The sequence below is a fragment of the Protopterus annectens genome, chromosome 7.part0 (assembly GCF_019279795.1).
Source record: "Protopterus annectens isolate FY-2018-M chromosome 7.part0, PAN1.0, whole genome shotgun sequence".
Taxonomy (NCBI): domain Eukaryota; kingdom Metazoa; phylum Chordata; order Ceratodontiformes; family Protopteridae; genus Protopterus; species Protopterus annectens.
In genome coordinates, this window is record NC_056739.1 from 594,446,751 (window position 1) to 594,464,178 (window position 17,428).

Sequence of the window (17,428 nt, forward strand, 5' to 3'; positions counted from 1 at the left end):
CAGTTTCATATGTTAAAGTATCAGTAACATGTTATTGGATTGCTTAAACAGAAAATGATGTTGATTCCTGACTGTGTGGAAAATAAAGAATTATAGGATTTAATGCATTCTGCTGAACAAGTTGGAAAACATACTTTGCAATGTAGTTTTGATTCATTAGAGGCCTCTTGCAGGGCTGCTGTTACTGGGTCTGTGCTCAGAAGTTATGCTTGGTTAAAGGAGCAATCTTTGCTTGATCATATTAAAGCTAAATTGTTGGATGCTCCCTTAAATCAGAACTGCCTGTTTGGCAACAAGGCTGAGGAAGTACTTAAAAAGATGGAAGATAAAGCTAAATCTATGCAAACTGTTAAAGATTTCTTACAAGTTCAGCCTCCTAGATTTAGTAGGCACTGGTCATCTAAGAATTGGTCCTTTCCAGCCCCTTCCAGGTCTTCTCAAGCCAAAACCAGACACAGCAAAAAACCCAGGTTTCAGTCCCAGGGGACACACAGGACTAAGCAATGGGGGCCTCCACTTCCAAATCTGGGAATAATGACCCCCCCCCCCGCCATGGTAAACTGTCTCAATTACTTCCATTTAAAATTTCCAAGCACTTATCAACTGACTGCCCCTTTGGGGGGAAAGATTGCTCTTCATGCAAAGAACTGGGAACTCATTACCCAGGACAAAGGGGTTTTAAATATAGTCTCCCAGGAATACCGATTTCACTTCCACACGTTGCCAACGCTAAGCGGGTGGCCGGACCTACCCCCAAATCAGTGGGCAGAGGCCCAAAAACAATTACTTTTCTCTCTTAAGCATGGGGGCTATTCAACTGGTACCGGAAGAGGAAAAGGGACAAGGTTTCTACTCAAGACTTTCCTGGTAACCAGAAAAGACAATTCATGGCGTCCTATCCTGGACCTGTCTACTCTAAACACCTTTTTGGAAATTCCAAAATTCAAGATGCTGATTCTTCACCAATTACTTCCTATGCAAGGCAAAGATGCCTGGTTGGCAACACTAGATTTAAAAGAAGCATACCTGCACATCCCAATCAGGGAATCTTGCAGAAGATACCTACGCTTCAAAGCAGGCTACACGCACTATCAGTTCTCTGCACTGCCCTTTGGCTTATCTACTGCACTCAGAGTATGCACAAAGTGCCTAGCTCCAGTTATTGCATTTTGCAGGCAAAGAAATATTCAAATATACCCATACCTGAACGATTGTCTAATTCAGGCAGAAAGCCAGGACATACTTTTGAATCATCTGGCCTTTGTACAAAGGGTTCTAACTTGTCTGGGGTACACCATAAACTAAAATAAATCACACCCGGTACCCTGTCAACAAATTATATTCCTGGGAGCAAGCTTGAATACAGCTTCCCAGATGGCTTACCTCACGCCAGAGAAACAAATTCATTTGACAGCGTACTTCAAACAAATGGTCACAAAAACCCTGCTTATCTGCAAGACAAATACTGCAAGCCTTGGGTTCATGGCCTCCTGCATTCTCCTAATTCCATGTGCTAGCCTGTGTAACTAATTTATCACTGTCTCTGCATTTTCTGTGTGTTTCTACCAAAAAAACAAAAACATAATCCTTGTTTTCCTGCCTCTCCTCGACTAGTTTAGACCAGTTTACAGGCATTGCTGTATTCTGGGCTGTGGTGTAGTTCCTGTGTTGTCCATTACCTTACTTGGATAGAGGGAAGTTTCTTTGCTCACCAGTGGGAGTGGGGAGCCTTGAGCAGCCTACCTGTCCCTGTAGGAAGTGACCTCAGCACAAGAAGCTGTAGTAATTGGTTGTTTTGGACCATTTCTAGCTCTTTTGTAGTTCACTGTTTAAAATCCGCGTTTGCACGGCTTTGCGCGGTTGTGCGCATAGCGCAGCGCCGGTTAAACAAGGCTAAACTTTTTCTGGCTCCGCCAAGTCTGCTGTTCAAATTTTCCCTTAAGGAAGCTCTACTCTTAGTATAACCAGACTACTTACTATATTATAAGCCTAGCACTTGTTTTCAATACTTCTCTACTAAGTAAGCACTCTCGTACTAAGTAAAGCACTACATCTACTTACCACCCCTGTGAATATCCACTTCCCTTAAAGGTACTGCACTCCCTTATACTGTTCTAGCATGTCGAGTGGTAGATTACTGGCATCGTCTCCAGGTCAGCTGGTCAATCTGGGTATCTTGAGACAGTGCTACAATTGTCTCATGTACACAGACAACCCTATCCTCCTGCCAACAAACACAAATACATGTGAGAGATGCAACTATATAGCCAAACTGGAGGCTGAACTCTCTCACCTCAGGGCTGGCATGGCCAGACAGGAGGAGATGGCAACCACACACACAACAATCCCAGTCTCACATAGACCTACCACAACTGCAAACCAAACACATAAAAACGCAAAGACATACTCGGAGGCTCTAATAAAAAACTTACCAAAACAACAGAGGCTCCCAAAGGAGACATCCAAAAATCCACCACCTAAAACAAAACACATGCAACACATACTTCAATAAATCAGTGTGTCAACCAATCACAGCCCTTAAGGCCAAACACCTTGCCTGATACACTAGTAATAGGTGACTCTATAGTCAGATACACTGATGTCCCGCTGAACAAGGAGAAGGTGACTGTGAGCTATCTATCGGGAGCTAGGATCCGCCACATAACACACGCACTCAAGTCACTCCAAAGCAAGTACAAATATGACTCTGTCATTGTCCATGCTGGTGTGAATGACCTGAGACGTACCTCCCTGGACTACATGAAAAGCGACATAGAGGAGCTCTCCGATTATGTAGCCCAGGCTGGTATGACCCTGACCCTGAGCAGCATCTTGCCCTCACCAAGAATGATACCACAATACAAAGACAAGATGATCAGCTTTAACAATTGGCTCAAGTACTGGTGTCATTCTAAGGGGATCCAATGTCTGTCTGCCTGGGATGACATGTTGGACAAGCCATGCTGCTTCGCAAGGGATGGCTTACACCTGTCACCACTGGGCTTCCGGATATTGGCTAAGGCTCTTGCCACCCCCATAGTGCCTTTTTTAGGCAAGGCTCAAAAGACAAACCCACCTCCTTAGAAAACAATAATGGAAAAAACTAAGGGTAATGCTGCTCAACGCCAGAAGTCTAAATCTCAAGATGCAGGCACTTGATGCACTCCTCAGCATGGAGAGCATCTACGTCTGTGCAGTAACTGAAACCTGGTTCAAGGCTCCTGAGAGCACCCCAGTGCTACCAGGCTATCCCTCGTATCATGCTTTTCGGCCCCAAAACCCGGGCAGAACCACAAAGGGAGGGAGTGTCCATATTCATCAAGGACACCCACACCTCCAGGTTAGTAGCAACACATGAAGCATCAGAGACCATACAGGTGCAACTAACCATAGGCAAAACTGCTATACAACTGGTAGCATGTTACAGACCACCCTCCCAATCTCAAGAACCCCACTCAGCCTTCCTGAAGACATTGGAGGATATGAATGTATCACAAAATACCATCATACTGGGAGACTTCAACTACCCAAACATAGATTGGGTACATTATTCTAGCCCTAATACCCTAGCCCAAAGGTTCCTGGAATTCATAAATTCAAATGCACTGGAACAATTAGTCACCTCTCCCACTAGGGAGATAATATACTAGACCTGATCATCACAAACATGGGGACAAAATGCTCCACACCAGAAGTATACCCCTCACTAGTGAGATCTGACCACAAACTAATCACCCTGGATATACATATCCCACCTCCACCCCAGCACAAAAGACCACAGTGAAAAACTTCTCAAAAGTAGACTTCACTCTTCTTAAGACTGAGATGGTATCCTTTAAGCCCACTGTGCCAGTGGATACCACATCCCACAATGCCGAATCCTTCACAAATGCTTTCTATGGACATCTCCAAGAATGCATGGATCATGCAATCCCAAACAAATCCAAGTCCCTCTCCACCAAAGGTAAGCGTCCTGTCTGGTGGACCTCAGCCATAAACAAATTGTATAACAAAGAAGGAAGCTACTGCACGTCAGAGCAAAATCCCATGAAGGGAAGACATCTCTGATCAACATTAGCAGAAAACTACGTTCTCTCATAAAAACATCCAAGGCCAACTTTGAGAGAAAAATCGCTAAGGACACTAAAGATAACCACAAAGCCTTCTTCAGCTATGTTAGAAACCTGGGCGGAAACCCTCAGATATGCTCAGAGTTGGTTCACAACAATAAAAAATACACTGAACCCACAGATATTGCCAACATTCTGGCTGACAGGTTCAGTGCAAATTTCTCCCCTCCTTCACCCCCAAAAGAAGAAATACTTATCCCAGCTGAATGTAACCTCCCTGTAATCTCAGATGTCCAAGTGAGAACCGCCCTAAACAAAGCAAAAAACACAGCATCAATGGGACCTGACGGTATCCTGGGTTGCATATTACGTGAACTCCAAGAGGAGCTAAACCCACACATAAAAATGCTATTTAACCTTAAAACAAAAATGCTGACACCAACGGTCCACAGGAAATCCAAGTTTATTGCCAGAAAGTCACAAAAAGGAACAACTGCACCACATGAACCACAAAAGTAAACACTAACGCTTCCAAAAATCATTTTGGTTTACTGGTTTAATTTGACACCTACCATATTTTTTGTTTCTTGCTATTTAATTTTGCCTTACTTTGGGATATGTACCTGAACACTGGCGTACAGCAACAGTGGTCCCACTCCACAAGGGGGTGCCTCTACAGACCCTGAAAACTACCGCCCCATAAGCTTAACCAGCATGGTCTGCAAAGCTATGGAAAGAATCATTATGGAACTCATAAACAGAGACATAGGGGACCTACAGACACTTGACCCCACCCAGTTCGGCTTTGTAAAGGGCAGATCCTGCCTTTTAAACCTGGTTGACTTTTTTGAAACAGTCACTAGAGCCATTGACGAGGGCAAAGCAGTCCATTCAGCATACCTGGACTTGGCTAAGGCCTTCAACACAATACCCCACTCAGGCATCATAGATAAGCTCAACAGCTTAAACGTAAACCCTTATGTCACTAGATGGGTTGCAAACTGGCTAAAGGACAGAACCCATAAAGTTAAAATCGCTGGAGCAATGTCAGACTCAAAGCCAGTCACAAGTGGTATCTCACAGGGATCTGTCCTGGGACCCCTCTTGTTCGGCATTTATTTCTCAGATGTTAAAGCAAACATGGGAGGGCTGTGGCTGACAAAGTTTGCAGATGACTGCAAACTAGGTGCCATAGTCGATACACCAGCAGACGCACACATCCTACAAAAAGGCCTCACAGAAACGGACAACTGGTGCCGGAGTCACAGCCTTAAACTAAATGACAAAAAATGTATAGTCGTCCCCTTTGGGAAAAACAAAGTACCCACAAGTTATCACATAGACAGCAACCCACTGAGTACAGGAAAAGTAATCAGAGACCTAGGGACCCAAGTCGACAGCGACCTCTCATTTGACACAAACGTTGCCAAAGTGGTTAGAAAAACATTCTACCTTGCACACCTCATCATGAAGGGATTCACATCCAGATCCAAGGATGTCATTGTACCCCTATATTCCTCCCTCATCAGACCCATGATTGAGTACAATGCCCCATTTGGTATGTACCTCACCCGGCATTTGCAACAGCTGGAGAGACCACAAAAGTACCTCACCAAGAGGATCAAGGGTCTCCAACATATGTCTTATTCTGCCAGACTAAAGAAACTTCAGCTCTATTCAGTAGCATACCGCCTGCTCAGAAGTGATCTCTGCCTGACGTACAAGGCCATGTCCCATCAGGATCTGATGGACATGCTCCATCTCAAAAAATCCAAGTCCATCAGGACCACGAGAGCTAAAGACTTCGGCACAAGTATGAATAGGACATGCTGGAGGGATAGATTCATAACCCAGAGGCTTCCCATGCTTTGGAACAAGATCCCAGTTCATATTAGGCAGAACCCCTCACTGACTCTCTTCAAGAGAAATCTTGATGAGTGGATGGGAGATCGTAAGTTTACCCCAGGGGTCACATCTGTGTCACTGCTAGACAGGGGCACAGTAAACTAATTCTATTATATAAGGGGACCTTCATTGTGTCACTACTAGACAGAGGCACAGTATTGTAAATTTATTCTGTACATTTTTTGTACCATTTAATGGGGTGGCAAAAGCCACATCACTATGGCTAGGCTTACAAATGCCCCAGGGCAGATAGCCTAGTACTATACTATGAAACTATATGAGGAAACTACAGTGGTATCTAAAAAGTCTATGGTGTCAACATTCTCAGGATCTAGAAGCAATGATTCCTATCATACCTTGCCTACACCTAGAATTCCTTTGGTGGGCAGAGGCCCGCCACCAAAACAAGGGACTACCTTTCACACCACTCCTGCCATCCAAACCCTAACAACAGACGCATCAGACTATGCATGGGGGGCTCCCCTGGCAGGAAAGTGCATTCAGGGCAAATGGAACCAAAGTCAAATGCACCTGCATATTTGTGAAAAAGAAATGTTAGCTGTACGGAATGCTGTGACAGCCTTCAAGGACCACATTCTTCCAGGACAACTTTTGCTAAAGACGGACAACACCACTGTGATGTGGTTCATAAACAAGCAGAGGGGTACACATTCTTACCCCCTCTGCAGACTAGCCATGGCATTGTGGAACACAGCCTTGAGCTACCAAGTGCACCTACAAGCTCAATTCCTGCCAGGAAAATTAAATACACTGGCAGACGGACTAAGCAGAAACCTCATGGACCCACACGAGTGGAAACTGGAACCAAGGATTTTCAACATGTTGACAAGCAAATGGGGGAACCCAGATATAGACCTGTTTTCCTCTCCCCAGAACTACCAATTGGACAAATTTTGCACAAGGACTCCCCACAAGCAAGCCTGGAAAGTGGATGCTCTGTCCTTCAGCTGGAAAAACCTATCAGTCTATGCCTTCCCCCCTCTGCCTTTGCTTTCCAAAGTACTACTAAAAATCGAACAGGACAAACCAAGGATGATTTTGATTGCTCTAGACTGGCCACGCCAACACTGGTACCCCCTCCAGTGTGTCACGGTTACCCCCATGGCACCTGCCTCAGACTCCTTCCCTGTTGTCTCAGCAGGAGAACCAGATTCTGCCCTCTCAGCTTCTAACACTGAACCGTGCAGCCTGGGTAATTACATAAGCTCTCCTCCACCATCCCTCAGTAAACCTGTGATGGATATCATTTTAGAGGCAAGGAGGCATAGTACTAGAAAATCTTATGCTGAAAAATGGAAAAGATTCTGTGTCTGGAACCAATCTCCACTGCTCAGGCAGTTCCTCAGAGGGCCCACAAATGTGAGACCACCCAGGAGCTCCCACCCCAGCCTGGGACCTTTTTTTTTTTTTGGAGAACTCTACCTCCCTCTCCGAGCCAGCTGCTGCGCAGACAGAAAATCTTTCTTGGAAAAGGAGCCTTTCATCATCTTTCATGCGGACAGGGTGTCCCTCAGAACCAATTCATCCTTCATGCCCAAGATGGCATCCAGTGTGGCTCTTAATCAGTCTATTCATTTGCCAACCTTCTTTCCCAACCCACAGATCAAATGGGAATGGATACTGCATTCCTTAGATGTGCACAGACAACTTAGATTCTACTTGGACAGGACTAAACCTCAAAGGAAGTCTGAGCAACTGCTGGTGGCATTTGGTGCAGGGGCAGAGGGGAAGGCTATTTCAAAGCAAACCATTTCTAAATGGATAGGCCATTGTATTCATTTCTGCTATAAGCACCATGGAAAACCTATCCACCAGGGGATCAGACCTCACTCCACCAGGGCTGCATCTACCTCTACAGCCTTTCTCAGAGGTGTCCCTACCAGGGACATCCTAGAAGCTGCTACCTGGAGCTCTGTGCATACTTTCACCAAGCATTATCATTTGCCAGTTTTCTCTAAATCCAGAGCTGACTTTGCCACTGCAGTCTTGCAGGGCCTTATAAGTTGGTCCTAATGCTATCTAAATTCCTCCTCCCAACCATAGCTTTGGGAGTCCACCCAAATGTAATGACTGCAACAGTGAAACACGAAGAACATAGTACAGTTGTGTACACTTACCATAAATGTAAATGTTCGAGTGTATTCACTGTTGCAGTCCTGGTTACCCTCCCTCCAGCCCCCTAACTTCTTTCGGCTATACCTCTATGTTCCTTTACAATGCTTAAAAGCCTTTTTGGTGTATTTGCTTTTTTGTTGGAGGTATATGATTGTAAGTTTTTATTTAATTGCTCCCCATTAGGGGGGCACCTGACATCTGGGGCAAGAAAAACTGATGTAATGGCATTGGCTGCATGTTTTATACCCCTGATGATCTGACGTCATGGAAGAAGGGACAGCAACTGACGCAGGACCCAAGACTTTGTTAATCAGGCCGACTGAGGGCTACCTGCAAGCAGATAACCCAAATATAATGACTTCAACAGTGAATACACTTGAAAAAATACATTTATGGTAAGTGTACACAACTGTACTTTCTCCAGGAACTTCTAAGTTTATGGATAAGTTTGATACCAAAGTGTGGGGCCATTTCAGATTGAAGTGACAATGGTTTGAGATCCTATTTATAGGAAGCGGGCAGAATACATTAGTTGGAAGACTATGTTCAATTCTTGAATTCTTCTGTGTTTGAGCTTAAACTAACCAAACTTCTCCCAGGTCTCATTCTTCTGCCTTAATGTAGTCATCCATATCCCTCCAAAACTCCAATTTTACTGTTACTTTGGACTGGTGTGGGATGATGAGGGCTTTGGGTGTCAACACCCCCTTCAGTTTTTTGGGTGGTTACAAGTTATGTATTACTACCTGGCTGCTTATTTTATTTTTTTGCTGTTGTTGAGAGGCTAATATACCCACTGCAGGGTCCTTCTTCATTATCAGCAACTGTTTGTCTGCTTTCAGTGTTGATGGAACTGTGTGGTAAGAGGTGTTGGCACAAACTTTGACACCAGTGATTTCAGGGTCATTTTTTTGTGTCATGGTTTTCAGCATTTCAGTCCACTGGGTATCTGCATCACTTGTCCATTTAGTGCTGTGTTCTTTGGCAGCTGTTTCAATGGAGACTGAAGTGTTATTGCTGTATCTGTCATCACATATGGGGAAGCACCTTGATCCTGTTCTGATACTAGACTCTGTTCAAGTTACCCACTGATCTGGGTCTTTAGCCCCTTCAGTTCATTCTCACAGGGTAGAGCAGCACAAAGCCAAAGGTTGTGTAGGAGCTAAATATGCAGGTCAGTTTCTTCTTCCTGCTCTTTAGTTAATACCCTTCCAGAAGAAGGATGTGTAATAGGAAGCAACCTGTATTCCACCCTGGAGTCTTATAGTCCAGACATTTGTACCAGGTATGAAAAGCATTTCCCATTTTACCCTCCTTGTATCCCCAAGTTTAGGGAAATTTTATGCATGATGAGAAGGGACGAAAAATGGGCAGTTTACCCCCTATGTCCTTCTGGTAAAATCCTGCAAGAGTTTTTTTCTCTGTCATCTTTCTTCTTGGGTGTTTCCATCTACAGATGAGATTATGGTTCTCATCCTTCAGATGACTGGGCAGGAACCAGATATTATGGTGCCCATTCTTAGCAGAACAGACAAGAGCCACTGGCCTCTTGTGTTCTGGTTTGCTGGGCTAAGACTCCCTTTGCTAACTCCATTGTGGTAGCTGCAACCATAAAGTAATGTAGTTATAGTACATCAACCTGTCAAGAAGCCTAGAATGATGGATCATTTTAAGTGGATTTATCCCACATTTTCTGCTTGCAGCAAGCAGCACATCTTGGTGGCGGTGGGGATAATATATCCAAATACTCAGAAAAGTTGCCACACTGTAATTTATTGAGTAAAATACATTGTGGCATAATGGATAAGATCTTCATCTCACAAATTCAGTCTTAATCACTGTACACTGTCTGTATGGAGTTTGCATGTTCAGTCTTTGTCTGATTGGAGGTGCTTTCACCACTCAAAAACATGATTGCAGTTTCTCCTTCAACTATAAAAGGTACTGAGTTTGAACATAGCCCGGACAGTTGGACTTAAGAGGTCTGCCAACAGAATGCACCCCAAAATGAATGGAGTTTTGCACATCAGCTCAAACTGTAGGTGCTTCCTGTTGGGGGAAGGGGAGGAGTTATGTGGACCAGCCACTTCAGGCACTGTCTGTGGTGTACAGTGTCCTCTAGTTAAATGAACATGGACCACAGGCTGTCTGCAGTGCTAGGCTAGCCACTCAGCAATGTAAGATTGTCTCTAGATCATTTGGTCTGGCCAAATAATATCACCAAAAGAGACGGGTATTTGCCGGTAATGAGACGGTAGAGGACCCAGCCTACTTTAACTTGCACCAGGGCCATGGGTATTTGCCAGTGCCAAGGGAAGTGGACCCACTCTACTTTAACCTACACCATAGACTTAGCACTGGGAGAGGAGGTCTGTGTGCCCACAATAAGCCAGTATATGCCCTCTCAGATGCCCTAGGTCTTAAGCTGCTAGACATCCATTGTCCACTTGCCCAGACTAGGTTGCCAGGGGTAGCCCTGTTAAGTAAAAGCTAGATGCGAAACCAATCAACCAGCCAAAAGTGAGTATTGGTTTACTCACTTTGCATGGCTTGTAAATAGATAACGTGATAAATATCAGGCTGGATACTGGTGTATCTTGTATTCTTGTGTCTGTTAGGGAGTCCAGAGTCTACTACTCAGGAGGACAAACTAGAATTGTTGTACCAGCCATGCTAAGAGCCTGGTTCTAAAGACAGTGAGGAATGTCATCAGAATCTTTGACAGACTTTTGGCAGTCAAACTACAGTTTAAATATGGACCAGTCTTTATCGTATCAACCTATACTCCATGGCAGTGGCAGTGAAAGGGGGGCATTCAGACAGCAGCTTCATTCCCTCCTCTGTATAGCAGAATAAAACAAGCTAGGCTTTAAAAATGGATGAGCTAATGCTTTTGTTGGTTTATAGGTTCATAGGTGTGTACTAGGCTAATGGCCCTGCAGCCTTTACAAGCCTAGCCCATAGGATTACCCTGGCATCGTGTCACCAGACCTTAGTTCCCAGTGCTTCTGTTGAGTAAAGTCACCGGAGTGATCCCTGGGGTGAATTTTCTATTTCCCATCCACTCATCAAGATTTCTCTTGAAGAAGGCCAGTGAGGTGCTCTACTTGACATGTATGGGAAGTCTGTTCCATAGCATGGTCAGTCTCTGAATTATGAACCTGTCCCTCCAGCATGTTCTGTTGATTGTGGCAATGAGGTTGAAGTCCCTAGGGCATGTGGTGCGGAGTGATTAAGATTTCTTTAGATGTAGCATTTCTAATAGAGCTGGGTCAGACATGGCTTTGTAAGTCAAACAAAAATTGCCTCTAAGTAGGCGATATGAGACAGAGAATAGTTGGAGTTTTTTGATTCTGTCCATATAGTACAAATGTTTAAGGCCTAGGATCCTCTTCATTCATTATTAGCCAGTCAGATGAGTAAGATCAAGTCCTTTTCACATGGGCAACCGAGTAACTCTGTCTGTTTTGATGATTTGGTTCCAAGTCCTTTTTACGTTGGTAACTGAATAGCACAGTTTAAGTGTCTTGCTGAAAGTCAGTTAACGTGCATGTTCAGATTGTGGGAATCAAACCCAGCATTACAGAATAAAACTTATCAGCATATGTCTTCACCTTCAATGTTGCACTACCATTTTGTTAACTGACAATCAGAGTAGCTAAGTGTGTGTGTGTGTGTGTGTGGAAACTACTGAAATCAAAACGAGTAAACATGATTTATCTCATTTGTAGTGCACCCACTAACTGTATTGTCTTCTAATTAACTTTGTTCTAAAGTGTTAATTTGTGACAAAAAAGGTATCTTTAATTGCCATTTATATTGATTTGTTAGTATTCCTAGTCTAATTTGCTTGTTTTCTGTTTTTACAGCAAGACAAAATAATTGGCCACCTCTGCCAAAGATATGTCCAATCAAACCCTGCTTTTACCAGGACTTTTCTGCTGACATCCCAGCTGATTATCAGAGAACATGTAAAATGTTGTACTACCTCTGGATGTGTAAGTGCTTTTAACAATTGAAGCTTTCTAACATTCTCAAAATAATGTAAAGTTGCACCAAAAGACTGCAACTTAAAGGTAATCATTATGTACTGTGGAGTCATGATTGACCAGCAGGTAGCACAGATGTGTCATGGAATCAGTAAAGCATCATCAGTATTCTTAATAAAGGTATTATTGTACTAATACATGTAAAATTAAAATAAGAAGGGAAACCTGCTTATTATTTTCAAGAAACATTGGAAGCATTGACCATCTTACAAAGTGTAATGTAAATAAGTTTTATGCTAGTTAATGTAAAATGAAAAGCCAGCAAGATAATTGAAACATGCTCAGTGGTTGTAGCTTCTCAGGTATATAGCCAATGCTGTCTAATTTAAATGCAGAAAGCAAAGAGCAAGTCTAATACTATTTAGCCAATGTTTCCATTGACAAAACCCTAACAAATAAAAAAAAAATCAATTTTTTGTGGAGGGACCAGCCTTTCTGCAGTCCGCTATACCAACACACACACACACACACACACACACACACACACACACACACACATGCACGCACACTCTCTCTCTCTCTGTCTCTCCCCCTCTCTCAAATATGCATACTCCAAGATGTATAACATTGAAAAAGAGAGAGAGAACACTCCCTCTTTCCTGATGAGGTTGTGCAGTTTTGAGTTAGATTTAAATATGGGGGGGGGATCCCCACCCCCCACGTAGGGCATCAGTAGGTGCAAACACTGCAAAGGCAAATAGAACTTTTGTATTCACTTTTGTGTTCTGATTCTAAATTCAGAGTTTTACCTATGATTTGAATACCGCATGTTTTGTAAAAAATTGGTAAGTTGGCAGTCCGCAAACTGAGTTTCATTGAGGTCAGCTGGATCCTTTTCCTCCTCCAAATGTAGTTCACTAAACAGGAGGGCATAACATTTATATACTTCAAATCTTTGACCAAAGACACATTTTTTTTATTTTATTCATTTGTTAACCAGCTCAACCCTCTAGGCCTCTTTTTCAGGATAACTCTGGGAGCACTGTCTAGGTAAGGGACTTGTTCAGAGATGCACAGATTGTGAGTGGGGACTGAGGGAATCAAGCCCAGGACTACCAGAAGAAAATCATCAGTAACTTGTAGTCTTAATTCTTTAGGTGAAATTGCAGGAGAGTGGACACTGAACATTGTGTCTGATGGTGCATTGTTGACATTATAATTATAGACTTTCAGGATTTTTACTCACCCCACCCCAACCATTGGCTGCCCCACCCACCCTTGCTTTTGTTTTCCCTGAGTTAATTCCTTGAAATGTATTTGTTGGCCTTTAATAACATTTGCCATTTGTCTACCATTTCATATATTTATACTTGCTTATCATACACCACTCAACTACTATTGTTGCTGTTTGTAAACATTATCATGTTACTGCATGTTGGGGGTTGTGTGATATAAAAAGTACAGGTGCCTATTGAAAGTTGAAGGATGATAATTGTAAAACTAGTATGTTTACTCCTATATGAACAGTAAAGAATATTGCTTAGTTTTTCATAGTGTGTGTGTGTCTTCCTTAAAATATATACTTACTTTTTCTGAAAATGTGCATCTGAGGCTGTTCTTTTAATTGTTTTGGTCTCTGTTTGGCTATCACTTAACTGGCCCCATTCCCTATTGCCCCATGTCTACACTGGTCTTCCAGAATGTCTCCTATCCCACACAGATGTATTCCAGTATTGCTGGGGGCGGGTTGTGGATCCTAAGGGTGTCCTGAGGGTTTGGCCATCTTTGCATCTGTCTATGGGGTCTTTCTCCTTTACATGTCCTACACCATTCCCTGCCTCACCTCCAGTGCTTGTCAACTACATCTAAGGGCAAATCCCCTCCTTGAACTGTATCTCCCCTAAGGGGAGCATCATCGATGAAGCCCTCAAAGCCAGGATGAGCACACCCATTTCTCCTTCCTTGCCACTCCGTCGGTCACCTAAGCTACAACTTGAACACAAGTCAACTGGGTGTGGTCAGGAATTTATCCTTCTACATGACCAGAGTGGCTCTACTGAGGTTACTCTTAATTATTCCATTTACTTTTCAGTATTTTTCCAGATTTGGAAGGGGGGGGGGGCAATTTTTGTCATACTTTGGACATCTGCCACAAGTTACAGCATTACTTCTGGATGATTTCAGGAAGATGGTATAACTGTTTGTCTCTCTTGTTTGTGGCTGATAAGGTGCTCCTGTGACAAAACAAATGCTTTCCAAATGCTAATCTTGCTGTACTGTCTTTTGCCATCACCATTTCAGCCAGTCTTTGACTAGTATAACCAAAGAGTACCTCATTAAGATGTGGCTTCTTCAGAACATTGTTTGTGGAATATGTCCACAGCAGAAGTTTGCATTACAACAACAAGGTCATTTGAATTTGCCTTCATCAGTCTGCACCTCAACTCTCGAAGTAGTGTGTCCCATGGAAGGGTAGATGTTCTTCGTGTTTCACTGTTGCAGTCATTACATTTGGGTAATCCTGCTGGCAGGTTGCCCTCAGCCGGCCTGAATTCCAAAGTCTTGGGTCCTGCATCGGCCGCTGTCACCCCTTCCCTGACGTCAGGTCATCAGGGGTATAAAAGAAGCAGCCGATGCCATTTTCTTTAGTCTTTCTTGCTGTGCGGCGCCCGAAGCAGAAGCAGTTCGCAAGTGCCGTTTGGCCGACTCCTGAGATTTTCGTGTTTGAGTTTCAGATCCGAAGTCTTCAATAAAGCTAAGTACCCCATTGGGGAAACTTCTTTCTTGCTCCAGACTGATGTCAAAAAAAGTTAATAATTGTATTTCTTGTGGGAAGCACATACCTCATAAGGATTTTCATTCTTACTGTATTCCTTGCCTTGGCCCTGATCACAACGTTTATGGTTGTCGGTTTTGTGCTAGATTTAACCAACGCACTATTAAGCGTTGGTATGATTTTGCCTTAAACTATTTTGGACGCTGGTTTAATTATCCAGAAATGTCGTTGGATAGCCATCCAACTACCGGAGTTCACAAAAAATGCAAAGAAAAGGAAAGAGATAGAAAACCGAGGCCCAAAACAGATGACGAAGCTTCTCCTAAGCCAGTCGTCGGCTTGCCGGTCCTCAGTGAGGTGCTTTCACAGCCCCTGACGCCCGCTACTTTAGAGTCGCAAGCCGCTACCAACTGCCACGTGGAGTCAGCCATGCCACTGGAAACTCAAGGTATTGGAGCCTCGGATATTATCCCTTCAGATGGGTCTGGAGCCACTGAGCAGGCACTGGCTTCTGAGGGTGTTTTCAGACCTATACATTTTTGCATCAAACCAACTTCAGCTTCAAAGGCAAAGACTAAAGCACCTTCCAAAGCAAAGAAACAAACTCAAGAGCCATGTGGTCAGGCCTCTATGCCCAAAAAACAGATGCTCAAAATGGCTGAAGACTTGATTACCTTGATCAGGAGTTCCCATCCCCCTCCTGATAAGAGGCCTAGGCAAGAGACTGACTATGAATCTTCAGATCAGGTTTCCATTTCTTCTGATTCCTCTTCTGATCAGGAATATTCTCGTCCCCCCATGAGGATTCTGATGCTGAAGAATCTATACCTTCAGCTTCTCCTCCAGAGGACTATTCTTTTGGGGAAACCTTACATACCATGAGGGAGCATTTTCACTGGGAGAGCCAAGATTTTTCAGAATCTAAAAAGAGGCTCAGGGATTTCCTTTTACTACCTCAACACAAGCCACTAGCCATCCCACCTGTGTTAGACATTGTACATGATGTATTTTTGGAGTCTAGTCTTACCCCTGACTCCTTACCTTCAGCTCCTGTTAAGCCTGACAGATATTACAGGGTTCCTGACTCTCATAAATTCCTTTTTAAAAACCCTGCCGCAGACCCAGAAACTATTTCTCAGGGTCCCAAAGGAGTTAAGGCTTCCGCTGCAAAAAACCCTACCCTCTCTGACAGAGATTCTAGGGCACTGGATAGATGGGGAAAATAGGTTTACACATCTGCTACCTTGGCTATAAGGGCCTTAAACTGTCAGTTTCATATACTCAAATATCAGCAACATGTCATGGCATTGCTTAAACAGAAAATGTTGTTAAACTCTGAATGTACAGAAAACAAGGAAATGCAGGATTTATTGCATGCAGCTGAACAAGTTAGAAAGCATACTTTGCAATGTGGTTTTGATTCTTTAGAGGCCTCTTGCAGGGCTGCAGTGGTTCTGTAATTAGAAGGCCTGGTTGGTTAAAGGAACAAAATCTGCCTGATCATGTTAAAGTTAAATTATTAGATGCACCTTTACAGCATGATACTTTGTTTGGTGTTAAGGCAGAAGAGGTGTTAAAGAAAATGGAGGACAAAGCTAATTCTATGCAGACGGTCAAAAGATTTTTTACAAGTACAGCCACGTAGGTTTAGTAGACACTGGCCAACAAAGAATTGGTCCTTTCCTGTGTCAGACAGACCTCAAAGGGGCAGATCCCAGGCGCAAGGTTCATACCGCTCAAAGCAGTGGGGGGCTTCTACCTCCAGAGTTGGAAAAGGCAAATCACAACCATACAGGAAACAGTCCCAATGACTTCCCCCTGCCTGCACCAAGCACTTATCTCCTGGTAGCACCCTTAGGGGGAAAATTAGCATTTTTTTCTCAAAATTGGCACATTATAACCCAGGACAAGTGGGTCCTAAATATCATGTCACAAGGTTACAAGTTCCAGTTCTATACCCTGCCAAAGGCAAACGGCTGGCCAGATCTGCCAAAAAATCAATGGGCAGAGGCACTAAAACAAGTCTCATCCCTCATGGACATGGGGGCCATTCAGCAAGTACCAGAGCAAGAGCAGGGACAAGGATTTTACTCAAGACTGTTCTTGGTACCCATAAAGGACTAGGCCTGGAGGCCAATACTGGACCTATCTATTTTGAACACATTTCTAGTTATACCAAAATTCAAGATGTTGACTTTGCAGCAGCTTCTGCCCATGCTGGGCAAGAACGCTTGGCTTGTGACTTTAGACCTAAAAGAGGCATACCTGCATGTCCCAATCAGACAAATATGCAGAAGATACCTCAGATTCAAGGCTGGCTCAATGCATTACCAATTCTCTGCACTGCCCTTTAGCTTATCTACTGTGCCCAGGGTGTTTACAAAGTGCCTGGCACCAGTAATTGCATTTTGCAGACACAGAGGAATACAAATATATCCTTACTTGGACAACTGTCTAATTCAAGCAGAAAACAAGGACATTCTTCTACAGCATCTGGCGTTTGTGAAAAGACTTCTAACATGCCTAGGATACACAGTCAACAAAAAGAAATC

The 17,428-nt window shown here is 43.5% G+C and overlaps 1 protein-coding gene across 1 annotated transcript in view; it reads left to right on the plus strand.

The window, feature by feature from the left end:
- SCAMP2 (secretory carrier membrane protein 2) overlaps window positions 1-17,428 on the plus strand; it is a 1,193,990-nt gene that overhangs the window by 781,605 nt on the left and 394,957 nt on the right. The window contains exon 5 of the mRNA XM_044077186.1: window positions 11,981-12,109. Coding sequence (XP_043933121.1) covers window positions 11,981-12,109 — 129 coding nt within the window. The remainder of the gene's footprint in view (window positions 1-11,980; window positions 12,110-17,428) is intronic.